This window comes from Tinamus guttatus, unplaced genomic scaffold (genome assembly GCF_059628265.1).
Source record: "Tinamus guttatus ecotype Peru unplaced genomic scaffold, ASM5962826v1 Tinamus_guttatus_pri_ptg000444l, whole genome shotgun sequence".
Lineage (NCBI taxonomy): Eukaryota > Metazoa > Chordata > Aves > Tinamiformes > Tinamidae > Tinamus > Tinamus guttatus.
In genome coordinates this window covers 250928-267786 of record NW_028288978.1, presented here as the reverse complement: position 1 = coordinate 267786, position 16859 = coordinate 250928, and the positions used below count along the sequence as shown (strand labels likewise).

At 37.4% G+C, this 16859-nt stretch overlaps 1 protein-coding gene across 2 annotated transcripts in view; it reads left to right on the top strand.

The window, feature by feature from the left end:
• The window catches only part of LOC104569860 (ARF like GTPase 15), a 205163-nt gene extending 189006 nt beyond the window's left edge, over positions 1-16157 (top strand). For both annotated transcript variants that reach the window (XM_088531985.1, XM_088531984.1), the window contains one exon: positions 15433-16157. In XM_088531985.1, coding sequence (XP_088388111.1) covers positions 15433-15585 — 153 coding nt within the window. In that variant the 3' untranslated portion in view covers positions 15586-16157. The remainder of the gene's footprint in view (positions 1-15432) is intronic.
• The last annotated feature ends 702 nt before the right edge of the window (positions 16158-16859 follow it).

Below are 16859 nucleotides of genomic sequence, written 5' to 3'. Positions count from 1 at the left end.
GTCTTCTAAGAAAACAATGATGTAGCGTGGAAAGAAATTTCTGAATTTGGAGTAGTATTTTGTATTCTTCTTGGTTTGTTCTTTGGAAAAGCATTAATTTCAAATTCTCTTTGTAAATGACAGTATCTAAATTATGCTGGTGAAATGACTGTTGAGGGTAATAAGAAGTGACTAGACTCTAGCAAGCAGCAAAACTGCAGTTTAATAATGACACAAAGTTGTTTTGACTATAAATTATAAAAAAGAATTTGAAACACTGTCATTTCGGAGTACATGGTGTTGCGCTGTTGACATTGAAGCTCAGTAGGTAATTCTAATATTGTGGTATTGTAAATCCCCTACTGTGTGAAAGGTGTTCAGGGACAGAGATGATCTGCACTGTTTTGAGATTGATGTTTACCCCCATAATTTCCATGAATGTTGGCAATTAAAGTATACAGCTGCAAGTGAGCTTTTTAAAGTAAGTTCTGTCTTTATGCTGTGAAAACCAATACTTCAAGTTGGAGAAGGTCTCACAGAAATGGAACCAGCAAGATGTCACATATACATATATATATATATATATGTATATATTTTCTCTGATAGTCTCTTTTAAGGAATAGGTACATTTTAATTTGACTTACTTGTGTGTAGAAGCACAGCAGTTCAAGATTTATTTGATATGCATTTAACATTGGAGAACTAAAATTGAGTAGCTTATTGTATATGTTTGCCTCTTCCATGGTAAAAGATTGGTGGGTAAATGGGTAAAACCCATTTTATTGCAAATAATGGCAGTAGATCTTGGTTCTGCAATTGCCCTTTCCTTTCACTCCTGTTTTTCTGATGTTGGTAGTTGGTGTCTGTGCACCTCTATTTTTATGTTGATTTTCATAATCACCTGGGGAAAGATGGTATGTTTTGCTTCAGTAGGATATGAGGAAATCATAGTACGCATGCTATGGCACACACATAGTACACATACCTTTGGCAAGGGATTCAAGAAGCACAAGTCTAAACACCAGATAGGAAGATTTTATCCTGAGCTGAAAATCACTGACTGTCCAGTAGAGACAGCCACATAAAAGGTGCACAAATAGGAACAATCTGGCTAAACCGTTGACAGAGAATTTAAAGTGTTTTCTGAACCCCAAACTCTTCTACTGGTTAGCCAGAGAGCTAAGCCATCCCCAGGTGGACTTGCAAGCATCCAATCCAAATATGAAAAGGAGCGTAAGCTTCCAAGATAAATTATCAGGAGTAGACGTTTGTAGTAGACAAAGCCAAATATGTTTTCCCTCTTCTGCTTTTATATCAACAGATGATGGAAGTTACTTAGTTTATACTGAAAATGTTGGAATGTGATAGTCAAGCAGAGTTGTCACACCTGTGTTATGCTTTCCTAGTAGTCTAGACATTCCATCCTCCACTCATTCCTACGGATCTGAATCCATCACCTGTGCTTAATACTTATGTCTGTTGAAAAAAGTAAATACTCCTCCAAATGGTGTGTCATGTACATGCTCTTCTAACTTCAAACAGACCTTTAATTCTCTTGGGTTATGTGAAGTATATTGGTGTCAAGATAGAAAGATTACTTTCAAGGAACCAGGTGTTCATTCTCTAGAGTTTTTTATCAGAGTGAGGAATTGTGTATTTGTGGCTGTGGTGCTGCAAGCTGTCCAAATATATCTTGTGAAAGATGCCAACAATTTGCTGCAATGATGGCCATTCTTATAACCTTTCTTGTTGCAGTATGGTTTACAAAACTAACTCAATTTTCTTCTCCTGAAAAGGAATCCTATTTCATCTTCAAAAAGATAAATTTATTCTTTGTTCTTGAGACACTGCAACCACAGTTCACTCCTCTTTTCCGTACCTCAGTCATCTGTCATCTTTCCAAAGCTTCAAAACTCTCAAGAGAGTACAGTGCGTATTAGATGTGAGAAGAGTGATGTCTCAGTAAGATTGACCTGATCGGGAAAATTCCTCCTCCTTTTCTTCTCCTCCCCTTTCACCCGAAATGACTCTTTCAGGAAACATCCACTCCTTCTATAGCTAAGTGGATCAAAGTGCTGTATTGTTGGATCTTAATCACATATGAATGGTTCCAGAAGGGATCAGAGCTCTCTTTGTTCATTAGAGGCTTCTAGGCCAAAAACAGTGCCAGCAGCCATAAAGGAAATATGTAAACCCCTATTTGGTCATTCAGCGAACCATGTCACTCAGGTCTTGACCTCCACTTCTTTGCACAAACTTCCTTCTGCAGGAAGGTGGCCTAAATCCTGGTCCTAAAATATACTAATGCTAGCAGTTGTATGGAAAGGATTTTCTTTCTTTTTGATGTTCCTCTACTAATTTTCTACTCTCTGTTTTCTGTTTCTGAACATCCCCAGTTTCAAGTGAAAACCAGGATTCAAAATGTTCCAGATTCACATACTGCTGTGGTCTACAGCACTGCAGTGTTAACAAAACTTAAAAAAATAAAAATGATCCCTTGTTGACTAGGAGTGGTGCTAATGCCCTCTTCTCTCCCCACCTCTGGATTTAGAAGGGTGCCTGCTGTGAGGACGGCAGCATGTGGCCAGGCTCAGTGTACTGTGTATGAACAGTTTTTATCAGTAGGAAGCAGTAACCTTAAAGTATGTGTGAATGGGAAAAGAATAACTAAGTTAAATAGCAGTGTTCCCTCCCAAAGAATACCTAAAGGACTCCAAAAGCTTCTTGAATTGTCTAATTTCCAAACAATTCTTTTATTATACCCCACAGACAACTTCTGTTTTGCTTTCTCTCCCTTCTCCTCACATTTTCCATGCAATTAATCATTCACTTGTATATATTGTTCAGTTTGCACAGGTGTGTGATTACAAATGAATCTGGGTCTAGCTTGCAGTGTGGTAAAAATACACCACGCACAAATATGTGCCAATATCAACTTAAAGTATAAGAGGATAGACATTTTATTCTTCCTCTAAAATGGATTTCTGCTACACTGGGTGCATACATATCCCCACTAACGGGGATTGCTGTTAGGTAGACAAACCATTTGGAAAAGCAGATTACTTGACCAAGTGCTTTTGCTGCTTTATGGCCCATTAGGATGTTGGGAGTGCTTACTGGGACTAAGCAGTGCTGGTTATGACATTAACAAGGCGTATCTCCTCATTTCTCCTCTTGCTTAAGTTGAATGTTTGTATACAGCTGTTTTAAAGTTTTCTTTTTATATAATACACATTCAGATGTTCTTCCTACCTGTAGAGAAACATCTGTACTTGATGTATGAAGTGCAATCCTGTGTCTTTCTTGTGCTCTTATTATCAACTGCAAATAAACTGATAATTAGATTACTGTCCTTTCTGATAGTGTTACTGATAGGAACATAGAGAATGAGAAGGCTCCATGTCATCCAGGGTATTTGTGCACAAACACAAGTGTTAGATGCTTTAAATGAGTTGTCTGGCTGTTACTGCCATATTTAAAATGTCATCCAGTAAAGGAGGAAAACCAAACTACTGAACAGATCCATCATGCACTGTGAATAATGAAAAGCAAATAATTGAGCTGTTCTTCTTTGCCCTTTAGGTTAGAAAATGTGTTGCGCAAAGTAAATGACTGAATGTGCTCAAACAAATATTGGTTTATGTATCATTTGTGAGCATACTTGCTAGATTAGCAATACAGTATGTCTTAAATAATTTAATTAGGTTTTTATTTTTACATACTGTTCTAAAAATACAGTCAGAGATAAAAAGTAAAGAACAGTTTTTTAACTGTTGCTTTTGGTAAAATTCATCAAATTAATAAAATGGAAACATGGTAACCTTTAATAAAAGTGAAATATGCAAATCATATTAGAAACATTATGTTATTGCATGCAGTTTTTATAAAATAAACGTAGCTGATCCCTCACTTCACTCAAGAATGGCTCAAGGTGCAGGCAGACTGTCAACCAGTAGATTTTTGATAGGATCCAACTTTACTTGCTCATCCACTGTTCATCATTAATCTGAACCCAGTTGGTTGAATTTAGGCCTGATTTTTACTGGCAACTGTAGTTAATGCATCTTAAATCTTAGCAAAGGAATAAGTGAACTATTTCGGGTTGTCTGAGACGAATGTTAGTGTTTCACCTCGACTTTCTGAGTACTGTCCACCTTTCCAGCACAGTGCCAGCACCAGCCAGGCTGTTAGCTGGTTTGTACTTTCCAGGTGGCAAACATCTAGCAGGTGTGTTGAAATTTTTATCTTTCAATACAATGCCATTTCTGCTGAAATGGAACAGACATCTTGAGAAGCAACATGTTTTATTACTTGTAAGTTATCTCCAGCCCTTTCATGTGGCTGATCTCTTTACACTTCTCTACTTCCCCTCTCAGTTCCTTCCACTCTGCCTGTGGTCTGAGTGGCGTGATGAGGATACTGTCCTTTCTATTAATCTGTCTGCAGCTGGGCTTGTAAAGCAGTGGGGCTGACGGCACTGTACTTGATGTCAAATACAGAGTTGTGCAACATGCAGATGCTTAATTTAAAATGTAACAGTTTGATTCTTCTCCAAAGAAAAGTTTTGCAGTAGATACAGTAATTTCGAAAGTTTTTTAGGGATGATACATGAAGCACTTGATATGTTGTGCTGGTTTTTAAAACATGTGGTTAGTGCTTTATCTTGAAATGAGATCATTTTGTTTCCGAGAGAAAAAATTGGAAATGTTCAATAACAAAGATTTTAAGCATTAATGACTACCAAAAAGATTTCTTTTTTTAGTTTAAGGCATTACAGCATCTGTGAATTATTAGCAATGTACCATTAATACGTTGATTCATTATAAACCAGTAGTAATGTTGTCCAGTAACTTTCATATGAAAGGAAACATAAAATATTACTGTGCAAACTCTAATCTGTTTAGTAACTGTGGCTTGATATAGCTGTCTGTATTTGTAGAACCGTGCTAAACATTCAGATCTAAAATGCTATTAAAGAGTGTATTTAGCTATGTGTTTATGTATACAACAACATGACTTCTTGCCAGGTTTTTCTTCTCTTTCTTTGAAGTCTAGATCGGTATAAAGTTGAGCAAGTGAGCTGGTGACTGAGGAGTATTCAGTAGTCGGTTGCTGGTTACCTCCTTGTCATGCCACCCTCTGCTTAAAAGCAGGACAAGACTGCAATGCTAAGTCAAACACAGGAGTATCCAATGTAATGTCACTAACACAGTGTTAATTTCATACTTCAGAAAAGTAACGATTCTGATTTATTTTTCATCTTTATACCTGAAAGATGGCCTATCTGCTGTTTTACTATCTCTGTTCTACTTTGGAGCTGCACAGGATTCAGTGTAGTAATACTAGATCCTATATCATACATCTTGGCATGGAAATGGCAGAACAGTTTAATTGTATTAAACCTTTCAATTACTGCCCTAGAAATGACTGTTTATGTTTGATGAGTGTCTCGTTCAAGTAACCTTCGACCTCATAAAATTCTAGACTCATACTGAAACCTGCATTTATAATGCCAGATTTTTCCCCCGTTTTCAGTTTATGCAGTTAACTTGCACCGAGTTTAAAAGTAATGCTTTAAAAGAATCAATTTCATGCTGAATGCATCTAGTCAAACAAGTCATTTAAATAACATCTTACTCGTGTGTAGCAGACCATTTTACAAGTAACTGATAGTTTTACAAGCCTGTGCTTCAGACAGGATAATTGGTTGTTTCTTATATGTGAGCTTGGGACTTAAACTCATTAACTTCAGTGTACGGAACCTTTCTTGGCTTCGTATAAAATACTTAAGTTCTTTTTAGCTGTGTTCATATTTAAAAGTTCATTTTTAAGAAGTGGTAAAATGTGTAAATTTTGAGTACGCTGTCAAAAAGCATTGATGCACTATAACCACATAGTTTGTCAGTAGTCATCAAACTTATAAAGTAGTGATTTCTAATTTAAAGAAATCTCAGTCTAATAGTAAATGGGCAGAACTGAGACATATTCTGAGCAGTAAGCATCCAAAATTTGACGAAGTGATTATACCTTCATTAGACCACAGTTTTGAAAAAACAGATTATTGCCCAAGGTGTGGAGAGAATAGAAAAATCTGTTGTGTGAAGAACTATCTTAGTTTACTGGCATTAATTTTATCTTAAATGATTCCAAAAAAATGATGTCATCTATATATTTGATGAATTTTCATTCCAATAAGAAGTTCAGCCAAGGAATTGCTAGGGTATGTTCGTAGAATTATGAGTCATATTCAGAGTCAGAGAGAAGAAGCTGTCTCTCAGCAGGCAGAACCCTACTTTTGCTACTGCTTTTCCACTCTGTGGAAAACAGTGGACAAATATTTGGGCTTGTTTTTCTTTTATATAATTGTGAAAACTAGGGCATCACCGTGATGCAACATTCTACTTCTGAGATGCCTGGTGTTGTATGGGAGGTTTTCTTATTAGGTGTCACTGTTAATGCACTCCACATTTAGGCATACAAGTACAAACCTTATTTTACTTCTTCATAAAAAATAGGTGGTATATTAGAGATCCTCCTGTAAGCATCATCAATAATAATCTTCTCAGCATACACCTTTAAAGGAAAGTTTCATAGATGCTCTCTGTCCTAGAATATGGACATTCTGGGAGATGTGGTGGGCTTGCTTTTTGGTGTTTTTGTTTTCTATAAAGAGTGATATGCTGGCTAAAGTGTCAGTGGATTTTTCTTTTTATATATATGTATCCCTTGACCTCCTGTTTTTTATTTATTCTTTTTTTCTTAAAATGTGGGTCAGAATAATGTATTACAAGTGATTTCTTGAGATGGGGAGCAAAGAAAATTCCATGCTCTTGGTCCCTTCCCATGAGACTGTCTTACTAAATGTCTTCTGAGACAAGTAGAACAACTACCTTCTGCAGCTCATAATAATAGAAGGAATAACACTGGAGCTTGGGAAAGGAGACATTCTGGTTTATTACCTTCATATGTAGAAGTCATCCCTAGCTTTGTTGAAGCTGGGGAATCATCATAGGAACTAAAGGGAGGTGGAAGCCATCCTGCCTTCTACGTACCCTGCTCTCTTCCTGATACGGAACAAGCAACATAGCATGACTGCTCTCTGATCTTATGTATGTGAGATCGCATCACAATCACAGTGTGAGATCACATCACAATCACAATGTGAGATCACCAGTTTCAGTTAATAAATGGTTTTTTTCGGTGCTCACCTTGGCTATTTGGGCTATTTGCTTGGAACAGTTTTAGCAGTGTAGATGTAGGGAACCTACAACAGAGCCCTTAGAAATTCAGTGTTTAGTTGTTGCTACAAGAATACATGTCCATACAGTATCTTGATGCTCTGCAAACGTGGGCACATTAGAGAGATGTTCTTTATTCAAGTACTTGATTCATACACATGTTCAGGCAAATGCAGATGAATCACCACGTATAAACCTCGCCAGAAAATAGTGTTTAACTGTTATCTGAAGAGAAAATGTGTCATTTGCTCAAGGAGTGTCATGATAAGGAATGATCTTTGGACTTATGGTTATTCTAAAGTTTAATTTGGCATTTGACACCACAGGTAAGCTTTTTTTTTTCTTTCTTCAATAAAAATCAGCATTTGTGTACCAACTAATAAAAAGGCTTTTTTTTATTAGTTGAAGCCAAAGATCTGTATATAAAGGAAGCATATTTTACTGCTGAAATCAGCATATATGTTGTTGCTATAATTTTCTAAAGTGAACCATAAATATGTATACTCTGTGTTTAAAAAAAAAAAGCTGCAAATACTCTGAAAGTCTAACAGAAATTTGATTAAAGTTCTCAAATGTTGTGTTTCTCTTAGCTATTTGTCTTCCTTAAGTTATTTAACTAAAGATGTAACAAAGACCCTAAAAGGGTGAGAGAAGGTAGAGAGGAGATGAATGGTGGTACAATAAAAGCTTTTAAAGGTTTTGTTGTGAAATTAATTTTGCATAGGCTCCACATTGTTTTTAAACAGATGTGTGCAATGATAGCTATTTAAAAAAAAAATCCTAAATGTAAATTGATCTTAAATTTGATCAGTTAATTTAGGAATATAAGAATATGTTTGGATATGTTGAGTGCTCTAATAAAATTGCCTTTATACTTAGAAAATTGACGTTTTTAACTATGCAGTATGCAGAAAAAAATGGAGTTTTTAAACAACCTCAAAATGTCTCAAGTAAACCATAGCTAATTTTTAACATTGCTCAATTTTTTTTTTATTCTAATACTTTATTGGTGAAATAAAAGAACTGCCAGGTAGTATCTGTTTTGTACGCAAGTACTTTGCAATTAGTAGGAGAGCAAGCAATCATAGAACCCTTAAGGTTGGAAGGGACCTCTAGAGATCATCTAGTCCAACCCCCCTGCACACGCAGGGTCACCTAGAGCACGTGGCACAGGACTGCGTCCAAGCGGGTTGGAAGATCTCCAGAGAAGGAGACTCCACAACCTCTCTGGGCAGCCTGTTCCAGTGCTCTGTCACCCTCACTGTTAAGAAATGGGAGCAATGATTTTCAGGGTTATTCGTGGGCCTAAAATGTGCAGTCCAGTGCAGAGAAACATGAGGTTAATACTGAATCTAAAGCTTTGAGGCCTGAATTCCACTTCTGTCCTGATTGTTTAAAATAAGTTCATAAAGCTGTAGATGTTAAGGGAAAAATGTTTTATTGCCCTTTAATTGTACTCTTCATATAATACACCTCCCCTCTCTTCAATATTTCATTTTTCATTCCAGAGTGGATGTTGTTTTGCTTGCTATGGGGTTGGAGCTTGTGAGCGCTTTTCTTGGCTAACACAGCTTGAATGAATCTTCACCTGGACATCTGGTTTTCTCTATGTAGATATCCTGCCACCATTTTCATGTGTATGTCTTCCAGTTGGAGGAAAAGCATATGCTTAGATAAACAGAATATTCTTGGTGACGAAAACATGGAAGACTGAGTATAGATTGACTATAGACTATAAAAAGCCTTTTTACTAGTTACCTGATTCTTACTGTTTATTTTGAACAAATTAATAGAATGTAACAAAAAAACAACTAGTAAGCTGTCATGTGGTGATGACTTACATGAAGAGTTAATAGGTGCTAGTAGCTCCCCAAAGCCTATATCTGCTTTAACTTAAACACAGCATCTCATGCAAATCTCAGTAGTATTTTTGCACCTTCAGCACTTTTCTCTCCTCATTCTCATCCATCTCATCGGTCCAAGCCTGTCATACCCATCTCTATATATCTCTATACAAAATGGCTATCCATTCTGAATATCTTCCACTCTCTCCACAGTGATAAATTATACAGTATTTTATATTTTCCCATAAGTATCCCTCCATATTCTTCAGCCAGCTCCTATCTTATTCTCCATTTCTCTTGTCTCACACTTGCATGTGCCAGTACGGCATACTCTCTATTTAGAACAGCATGTGTATGCTAATTTGCCAGGCATCCTATTTCCTCATCTAGACAGTTACAAATCTTCTTTAAAATACGTTTCTTTAAGCAACCACTTACAGTTTGAAAAGAGTACCGTCTTGTAGCCACTAAAGATAACCATGACAGAAAAGTGCATCTGTTCCACAAACTGCTTTGTAAATTATTTTTTATGGATTATGACTACCTGGGATTGTACTTCTCTTTGTAGAGATTTGTGAGCCAAAAGTAACAGCCATGTCTATTATGAAGCTAAATACAAAGTACAGCTAGAAGTGTTTTGGATAATGTTTTTGTAAAAAGCAAATTCAAAAGTAGATTGAAAGCTGAACAAATTAGTACTACTAATTTCTAAGGCATTGATGAGTACCTGAGAGAAGTTCTGCAAAAAGATTCTGGTGGGTTTGAAACTGGTCTAGAGAAATCATCTAGAAGAATCTAGAGGAAGACAGTTTGGGTTTTCTTTTGTTTTTACTTCAGCAGGTCATACTTCAGAAAACAATAAAGCAATAAAGCAGCTCAGTTACATCATACCCATTATCATGGGAAAGCTTTTAATTCCTTTGTTGTAAGTTTTTGTTTAGCTGGTTTAAGAAGAAGTGGCTACCTGCCTGTTCTACCCACACTGGTAAGTCACTGTATTCAGAACAGGACCAGCAGAAAAGTATGTGTAGCTGGTCCTAGGGCTGTGCAGTTTGCTCTCCAGCACGCTGACATAAACAGGAGTGGATTTCAATTTACTTTTTAGCGTCAGTGGTGTTTTAAGCAATGGGTTGCACTCTATGGTTAGTAGGTCAACATTTGTGGTTTCTTTTTAACTTGCTAGAATTTCCTTGCTTTTCTATTTTCCTTCATTACACGTGACTTCTGTTAACCTCTAATACCTTCCTTTTCTCTACTGCAACAGCTAAAAGATGTTTTGTTTCTCTGGTTTTGCTTCTTTTAAAGTCTTCCATAGCAATATAAATATAGTCTGAGCCTCTAATTATGTTTCTGTATGTGGCTTTGACTTTTTTTTTTTTTTATCCCCTTAGGCCGCCTGCAAGCATTTTACCTTTTTGGCTGCAGTGTTAATTTCCTTTAAGTTCCTCGCTTTATGTACTTTCCCTTTTAAAAACAATTTTACACAATGGATTTTTTTTTGTTCTTGTTTTCTCTAACTATTTTGAATATGAGCATGCTTTAATCCCTGTTACAGCCAGGGTATTAAAAAAAAAAAATTCCTCTTTCTTTTAAGTTTTCTAAGTAGTTGCTCCAAAAGGCAGATTTTTCTGATGTCTGAAAATGTAACCTCAGCATCACAATCCAATGCAACACTTCCTCTGTTCAAATGGGGAACTCAAATCTCCCTTTCTTACGGCACTGCTTGTCCATGCAGATCTGGTGGAAGTGAGTGCATCATTCCTTAGCGGTTGAGGTTGGGGACTCAGCAAATTAGGAAATTCTAGTTTACTTCATCTCTACCAGTGACCTGCTTGTAGGGATCCTTCCTTAATCCTATAAAAGTCTTTGAAAAATCCGGAGTAGTGTGAACACCTCCTCAGGAATGACATGATTATACTAGTTTTGATTATGTGTCATGTACATGTGATATCATATATTATTGCTTTTTTCTTTCAGTTATTATTATCTCAGTGTTCCCAGTAAAACTGTTCAATATAACAGCATTTTTTTTCATCCACTAAATTCTTTGAAAAAGCCTAGGCGTGCGTGCGTTGTACCATAGGTACAAGCCTATGGTACTGTCTGCATCATACATTTGTTTACAACAGATTAGAGTGGATTGCAATTTTTTTTAAGTGTTGATGAAATTTGGTATTGACCTTTTGAATTCTGATGGGAGATAATACTTTCAAACAGGTCTTATTGATTTTGAGTAAAAAGCAGAAATGATGCTTCAATCTTGTGTGCGACACGCTACATTTTTCCTGCATGTCTTGTATTTGTGTGTGTTGTGAACAGGATAGATGAGGTTCTGTAACAGAACATGCAAAAGCTTTCAGCAGCACTAGTTACTCGGCTTACGTAGATCAATTTAGTAACATCATTTCCACACTGCTAGGCTAATTTACAGCAGCTGAGGTTCTGGGCATCTATCCTTTTATTATGTCTTGACTTTTCTAGCACATAGATTAAGCAACATTTGATAGCCATATGCTTCATGTAATGTGCCAGTAGAAATAGGACCTAGAAGGTGGAGTGTGGGAAGAGTGGGAATAATTGCAAATGTGTATTGTTGGATTTTATTGACTTCAAAATGTGGCAAAAATACAATGTCAGCTTCTCTATAAAACAAGTCCTCCATGTGGAGTCAAGACATACAGTGAGGTCTGGTAAAATAGTAGTAAACACATCTTAAAATACTGTGGTTTTAGTTGGTTGCATTTTCCTCTAAGGTTATATTTTAAAAACTTTGCAGCAAATACGTGATTATGCAAAACTACTATGTAAATGTATATGTAATGCATCAGTGCTGTGAAGTATGTTTGAGTTGTCATGTTTTACTTCAGCATCTATGAACAGGCAGAAAGCTTTTCACCAGCTACACCATGGAGGAAGATGGTGAGCGCCTCTTGTAGCCGACCTCTGTTGCATTGGCATAGTTAAGAAAGCTGTAAAATAGATACTGCTGAGGGTCTGATTTTGCAAAAACTGCCTGGGTAAAGTGGTGATGGAATTTCGGCTTCCGCTGGGTGTTTTGGTGATTGGTTAGTGTGCATCCTCCTCAGGAAATGCAGTGAGGAGCAAGTGTGAGTAATGCAGAAAGCAGCCACAGGGGAGTGGGGAGGAAGGTGGATGAGAAGCCAGAGCTCCCATGGGAAACTCAGCTGTGCAAACGGCATCACGCGTCTCACCGTGCCCATGTGTGTGATGGTTTCTCTCGTGTGCGTAGCAGAGGGTTCCTTTTTACCTTTGGCTTCAGAACTGAATGATTTCTGTTTTTAAGGGCAGGGGGACGTTGTAGTAAATTGTAGGAGAAAATATGCGTGTGTGCAAACTTCTTTCTGCAAGTTTCAAAGCAGTTTGGTTGGCAAAACTCGAGTACTTGGTAAACTTTAGTGTAGTGTGGAGTTCAGTGAAGAAATACAGTAGCATGACACAAAATGTCTCTTGGGCTGTGGAAGATCACTTCTGTGCTGCTTCTGTTCTTTAATACTGATGAATATAATAGTTCTTTAATACTGATGAACTGATTGCTGTTCTTTTCCTATGTTTAGGTTAGAGACAAGTCATCTAGCAAGTTCTTTTCTCTGTAGGTTGCCCTAAAATAACTGTTACTTATGTGGATACCAACCATTCTGTTATGACAGCATTATCAAAACTTCCCATCTCAAAAAGCCACCACTTAATGATCACTTTTAATGTTTATGTTCATTTAGGGCTTCTTATTGCAGAGTCCCTGACCTGATGACCAGGTGTGAAAAATGATGCAATCATATTACTGATTTCATTACATACCAAGAAATAGTTTAAAAAAAAAAAAAAAGTTAAAAAATTAATCAAGATTTCAGATCCACATAAATAATTTCTCCGCAAAATTTATTTTGCCAAATAAATGGATGCTGGTTTTACTGCTGAAATAACAGTTATCCTTGGAGTCTGAAGGCACTGAAATATAGCTTAAAGCCGCTGTGTTTTTCTTGGCAAGAGGCTGCCTTGGTAAGCAAGGCTGCATTTGCTCACCACGGCACTAGACTCGGAGCTGCTGTGCTTACTGCCCTCATTTCCTTATGCGTGCACTTCTGGGTGCTTAGTGCTTTTAAACCTAAATAGCCTCATTAAAGCGTAATGACCTTTCCCTAATCATTTCTTCATATGGCATAGCCTTATTTCTGGAGGCTACGCAGAGAGGGTTGCGGGCGGCTCGCGGCGCGCTCGGGGGCTGCTGGCCGGAGGCTTCCAGTAGAGGGGGTGTGGTGGACGCGTCCTCCTCGGTGCAGGCCCGAGAATCTCCCATTGCTCAGCCACGTTTGTCAGCTCAGCACCGGCGGGTCCCGCGTGCGGCGCCGCTTGGGCCTCGCTCGCCGTGTGCGCAGGGGGAGGCTGCTGCGGCCGCGGCGTCCCGGGCCCGGCTCCTCGCCTGCCACCGCCGCCGGTTTAACGTGTTGGACGGGGCGCGTGGGACCGGCTGTTAACTCAGCTGCAGAGGACATCACGTTATCCCCGTTATGGGGATTAGTGTTTATATTTCGGTCGCATGTAACTGTGCTAACGTATCAGTTACTACTGTGTCACGGTGACAGTGATGCTAAGGGATAGCTACATCCTGGTATTTGTCAGACCTCTTTATTTCCACAGTTCTTTTTTCTGGAATTTTTCTAAGGAGGAGTGAATTTCAGGTGTCTGCATGTTTGCAGGTCATTTTTGAGACACTTTTGCTTTGTTAGATTTTTAGAAGATTTCATCTGCCCCTTGGCAGAGAGAAGCAGTAGTTTCCAGCTCAAAAGCAAACTTTTTTTTCCACCTATTCTGTTCCTAGAAGCTCTATCCAAGTTCTTTACAGGCAACATAAGAAAATCTTCCTACCTTTTTGTCACAATTCATTTATGATTTATGTGAGTTAGCACAATCTTATTCTATTAGATTGAACTACTAGTTAAATAAAACTGCTGTGATACTCTGAGACTTTATAGTTTGCTGGGGCTTTCAAAGCCTTTTTCTGTTTGCAGTGCACAGCCTTGCCCAGTTGCCTGTCCCGGGCCTCTGCTGCTACCACAATACAATCTTGTTGTGCATATTTGTGGCTCAGTCTGTGATAGGAGAAAATCAAGAATATTTTGGCACGAGATATAGCAAGAACAAGAATGTGCAAACTAAGTTAGGACCAAATAGTTCTCTTGCTTTGTTGACAATAGCATGTATTGATGGATATAATTTCAATGTAAAAGCTAAATGTGCATTTTGACAAGTCAGATATGGGTAGACTATTGGATCGAATACTATCAAAGACTAAAAGTTTTACGAAAACAGTTTAATGTAATTTATTGATTGGAATAGCCTGCAAACAGCCGTCTTTTTCTAAGAATCATTAATAGGATCTAAAATCAGATTTGCTTACTAATGTGAAAAGTGATTGGAGTATGATACCAGTTAAAATCTTTTATATTGCATGGTGGGTTTGTGTTTCTGATTTGATATTTGGTGTAATTAGTGACGATTGATCGTTCTAAGAAACTGCATCTTCCTCAGTATGTTTTGTCAAGGTTTATAATAGCCTTATAACTTGAAACTCTGTCAGGCAGCATCTTATGCTTGTGCCTCCTTGCTGCATGGTTACTGCATAATAAACAAATGGAATTAGTTTAAGTTAAAGGGTTTCCTTTATAGCTGTTGCTACCTATTGTTAGGATGTAGTTTAAGCTTCTGTAATATACTGGGTTTTGAATGAAGAATGTCATAGAAATACATTATATCTCATCCATAATCAAATTAGTATTCCAATTTTCTCTGTGTAATTAAAAAAATATAACTGATTTTGGAAGAATTTTTATTTTTCTAGTGCTCTCAAAGTAATCAAGAAACTACAGTATAGTGAATGGAATGTTTAAGATTTGCAAATTTTTGAGAATTGCTGTTGTTAGATTAGTTTGGCAACAAATTTTCTATCTTAAATGTGTACCAAAGAAACATACAGCTTTAATTTCTTGCTTCTATTTTTGCCATTTTACCTTTTTTTTTTTTTTTCTCTCTCTCTCTGAACACTTGCTTCGTGTGCTTTGCTCTGCCTTAAGTGTGTATAATTCTTCCCCGGACCTCCCATGCTGTTAAACGTATTGATAGAATGGTAGCTTCCAAGCAGGTCACTCACCCCAAAAGAAAACACTTTCAGGTCACAACATATAACCTATATTATAAGAACAGCTGTGAGAAGATTCTAAAAATGAGTATCCTTGATCTCTTTGTCATGTTGGTTTTGGGTGGCTTTTTTTTTTTTTTTGTCCTTTTTTTTTTTTGTACGTTGTCATTGTGTTATTAATAGATTTGTCTCTTTTTTTTTTCTTCTTTTTTAATAGATCAAAAAATATTTTGAACTTGAGCCACTTGCACGTGGAAAGCGCTGGATTCTTAAACCCTGCTCCCTGGATGATATGGAGGCAGTAAAAGACAGCTTCTCTCTTCTGATAAACTTACTAGAAGAGAGAGACTTCGAACCTTCAAGAATGTGAAGTGCGAGAGAAAAGAGTGGTTCTCCGGTCATCACTGTACCTGCTCATTCTGCTCACAGCTTAATTATGGTGTGTTATCAAGACTGTGCTATGATACATTGCTCATACACAGTTAGTGCAGAATACCCTTTTGTTAAATGCTCTGTGAATCAGGTACATGATTATTTCCAGTAAAACTGTCTACACTACTGAAATAGGGAGTTCCTCTTTGTTTACCACTAGTTCTACACACTGCATGTTGCTTGAGTTGTCATCACCCTTGATATGAAATTTTGCACGCACAAATATAACGTAGTCTGTAAAGGAGGAATTTTAACTGCTGCCTTGGCTTTTAAAAATAACTAATGTCTTAGAGATTTATAAGACTAATTTGTATTAGCTTCTTTACTGACCCCACAATATGTATAGAAAGCACAGCCACTGAGAATCTTGATGTAGATACTTTAAAAGCAAGGAGCTTCTTGTTAATGCACAGTTTAGTCTGGGGTTTTGCTAAATGAAAATATAATTGACATGCTGGCTGATTCCTCTTCTCAAATCTAATACATAACCTTGTCAAAGGCAGAAAATATTGTTTTGGTGGAATTTTCCCTAAGAGGAAATTAGGGCACAGATGTATGTGCAAGTAACAGTATTTGTTAAGAACAGGTGACAAAAAGATGATGTAAGTAACAACATCGTAGAAAATATACAGAAGTGGGATAAAATAATAACTTTCCCTGAAGCTATACTTTTTGTGAGGAGAAGCAAAGCAAGCCTCTCATAAATCAATTGAGGAGGCATGCTTTGTTGCTGGTTTGAAGTGTGGCTGATTTTAAATAAGAATTGCCTCCTGTATCATTTTCTCCTAAAGACTACTGTTATTGAAACAGTGCCAAGGCATCTATACCACAATTAAGGGCCTGCCAGTGTTTGTATTATACGCTTCTCTTTTCAAAGGTTTATAACTTTTTCTCTAAAACTTCCTCTGGGCTAAATGTTACTTAGAAGACAAAATAGTATTCATTGGACACAATATTTCTAATACATTTGGAAACATCCCATTTGGTTCCAGTAACACAGGGCATATATCCTCTTTTCAAGTTTTCCCCATTGTAGGTTTGCAGGTTTTTGGCTGCCTTCTGTAGGTTTTTAAAACCATATAAACAAGTTTGGTCTATTAAAGAAATGTGCCAGGTCAGTGGTTCACAGCTTAGTCACAACAGGGTATGTGTAAACCAGTCTCTGGACTGGTGCATGCCTTGAATGTTGTGCCTTGTGCATTCAGCTCCTCA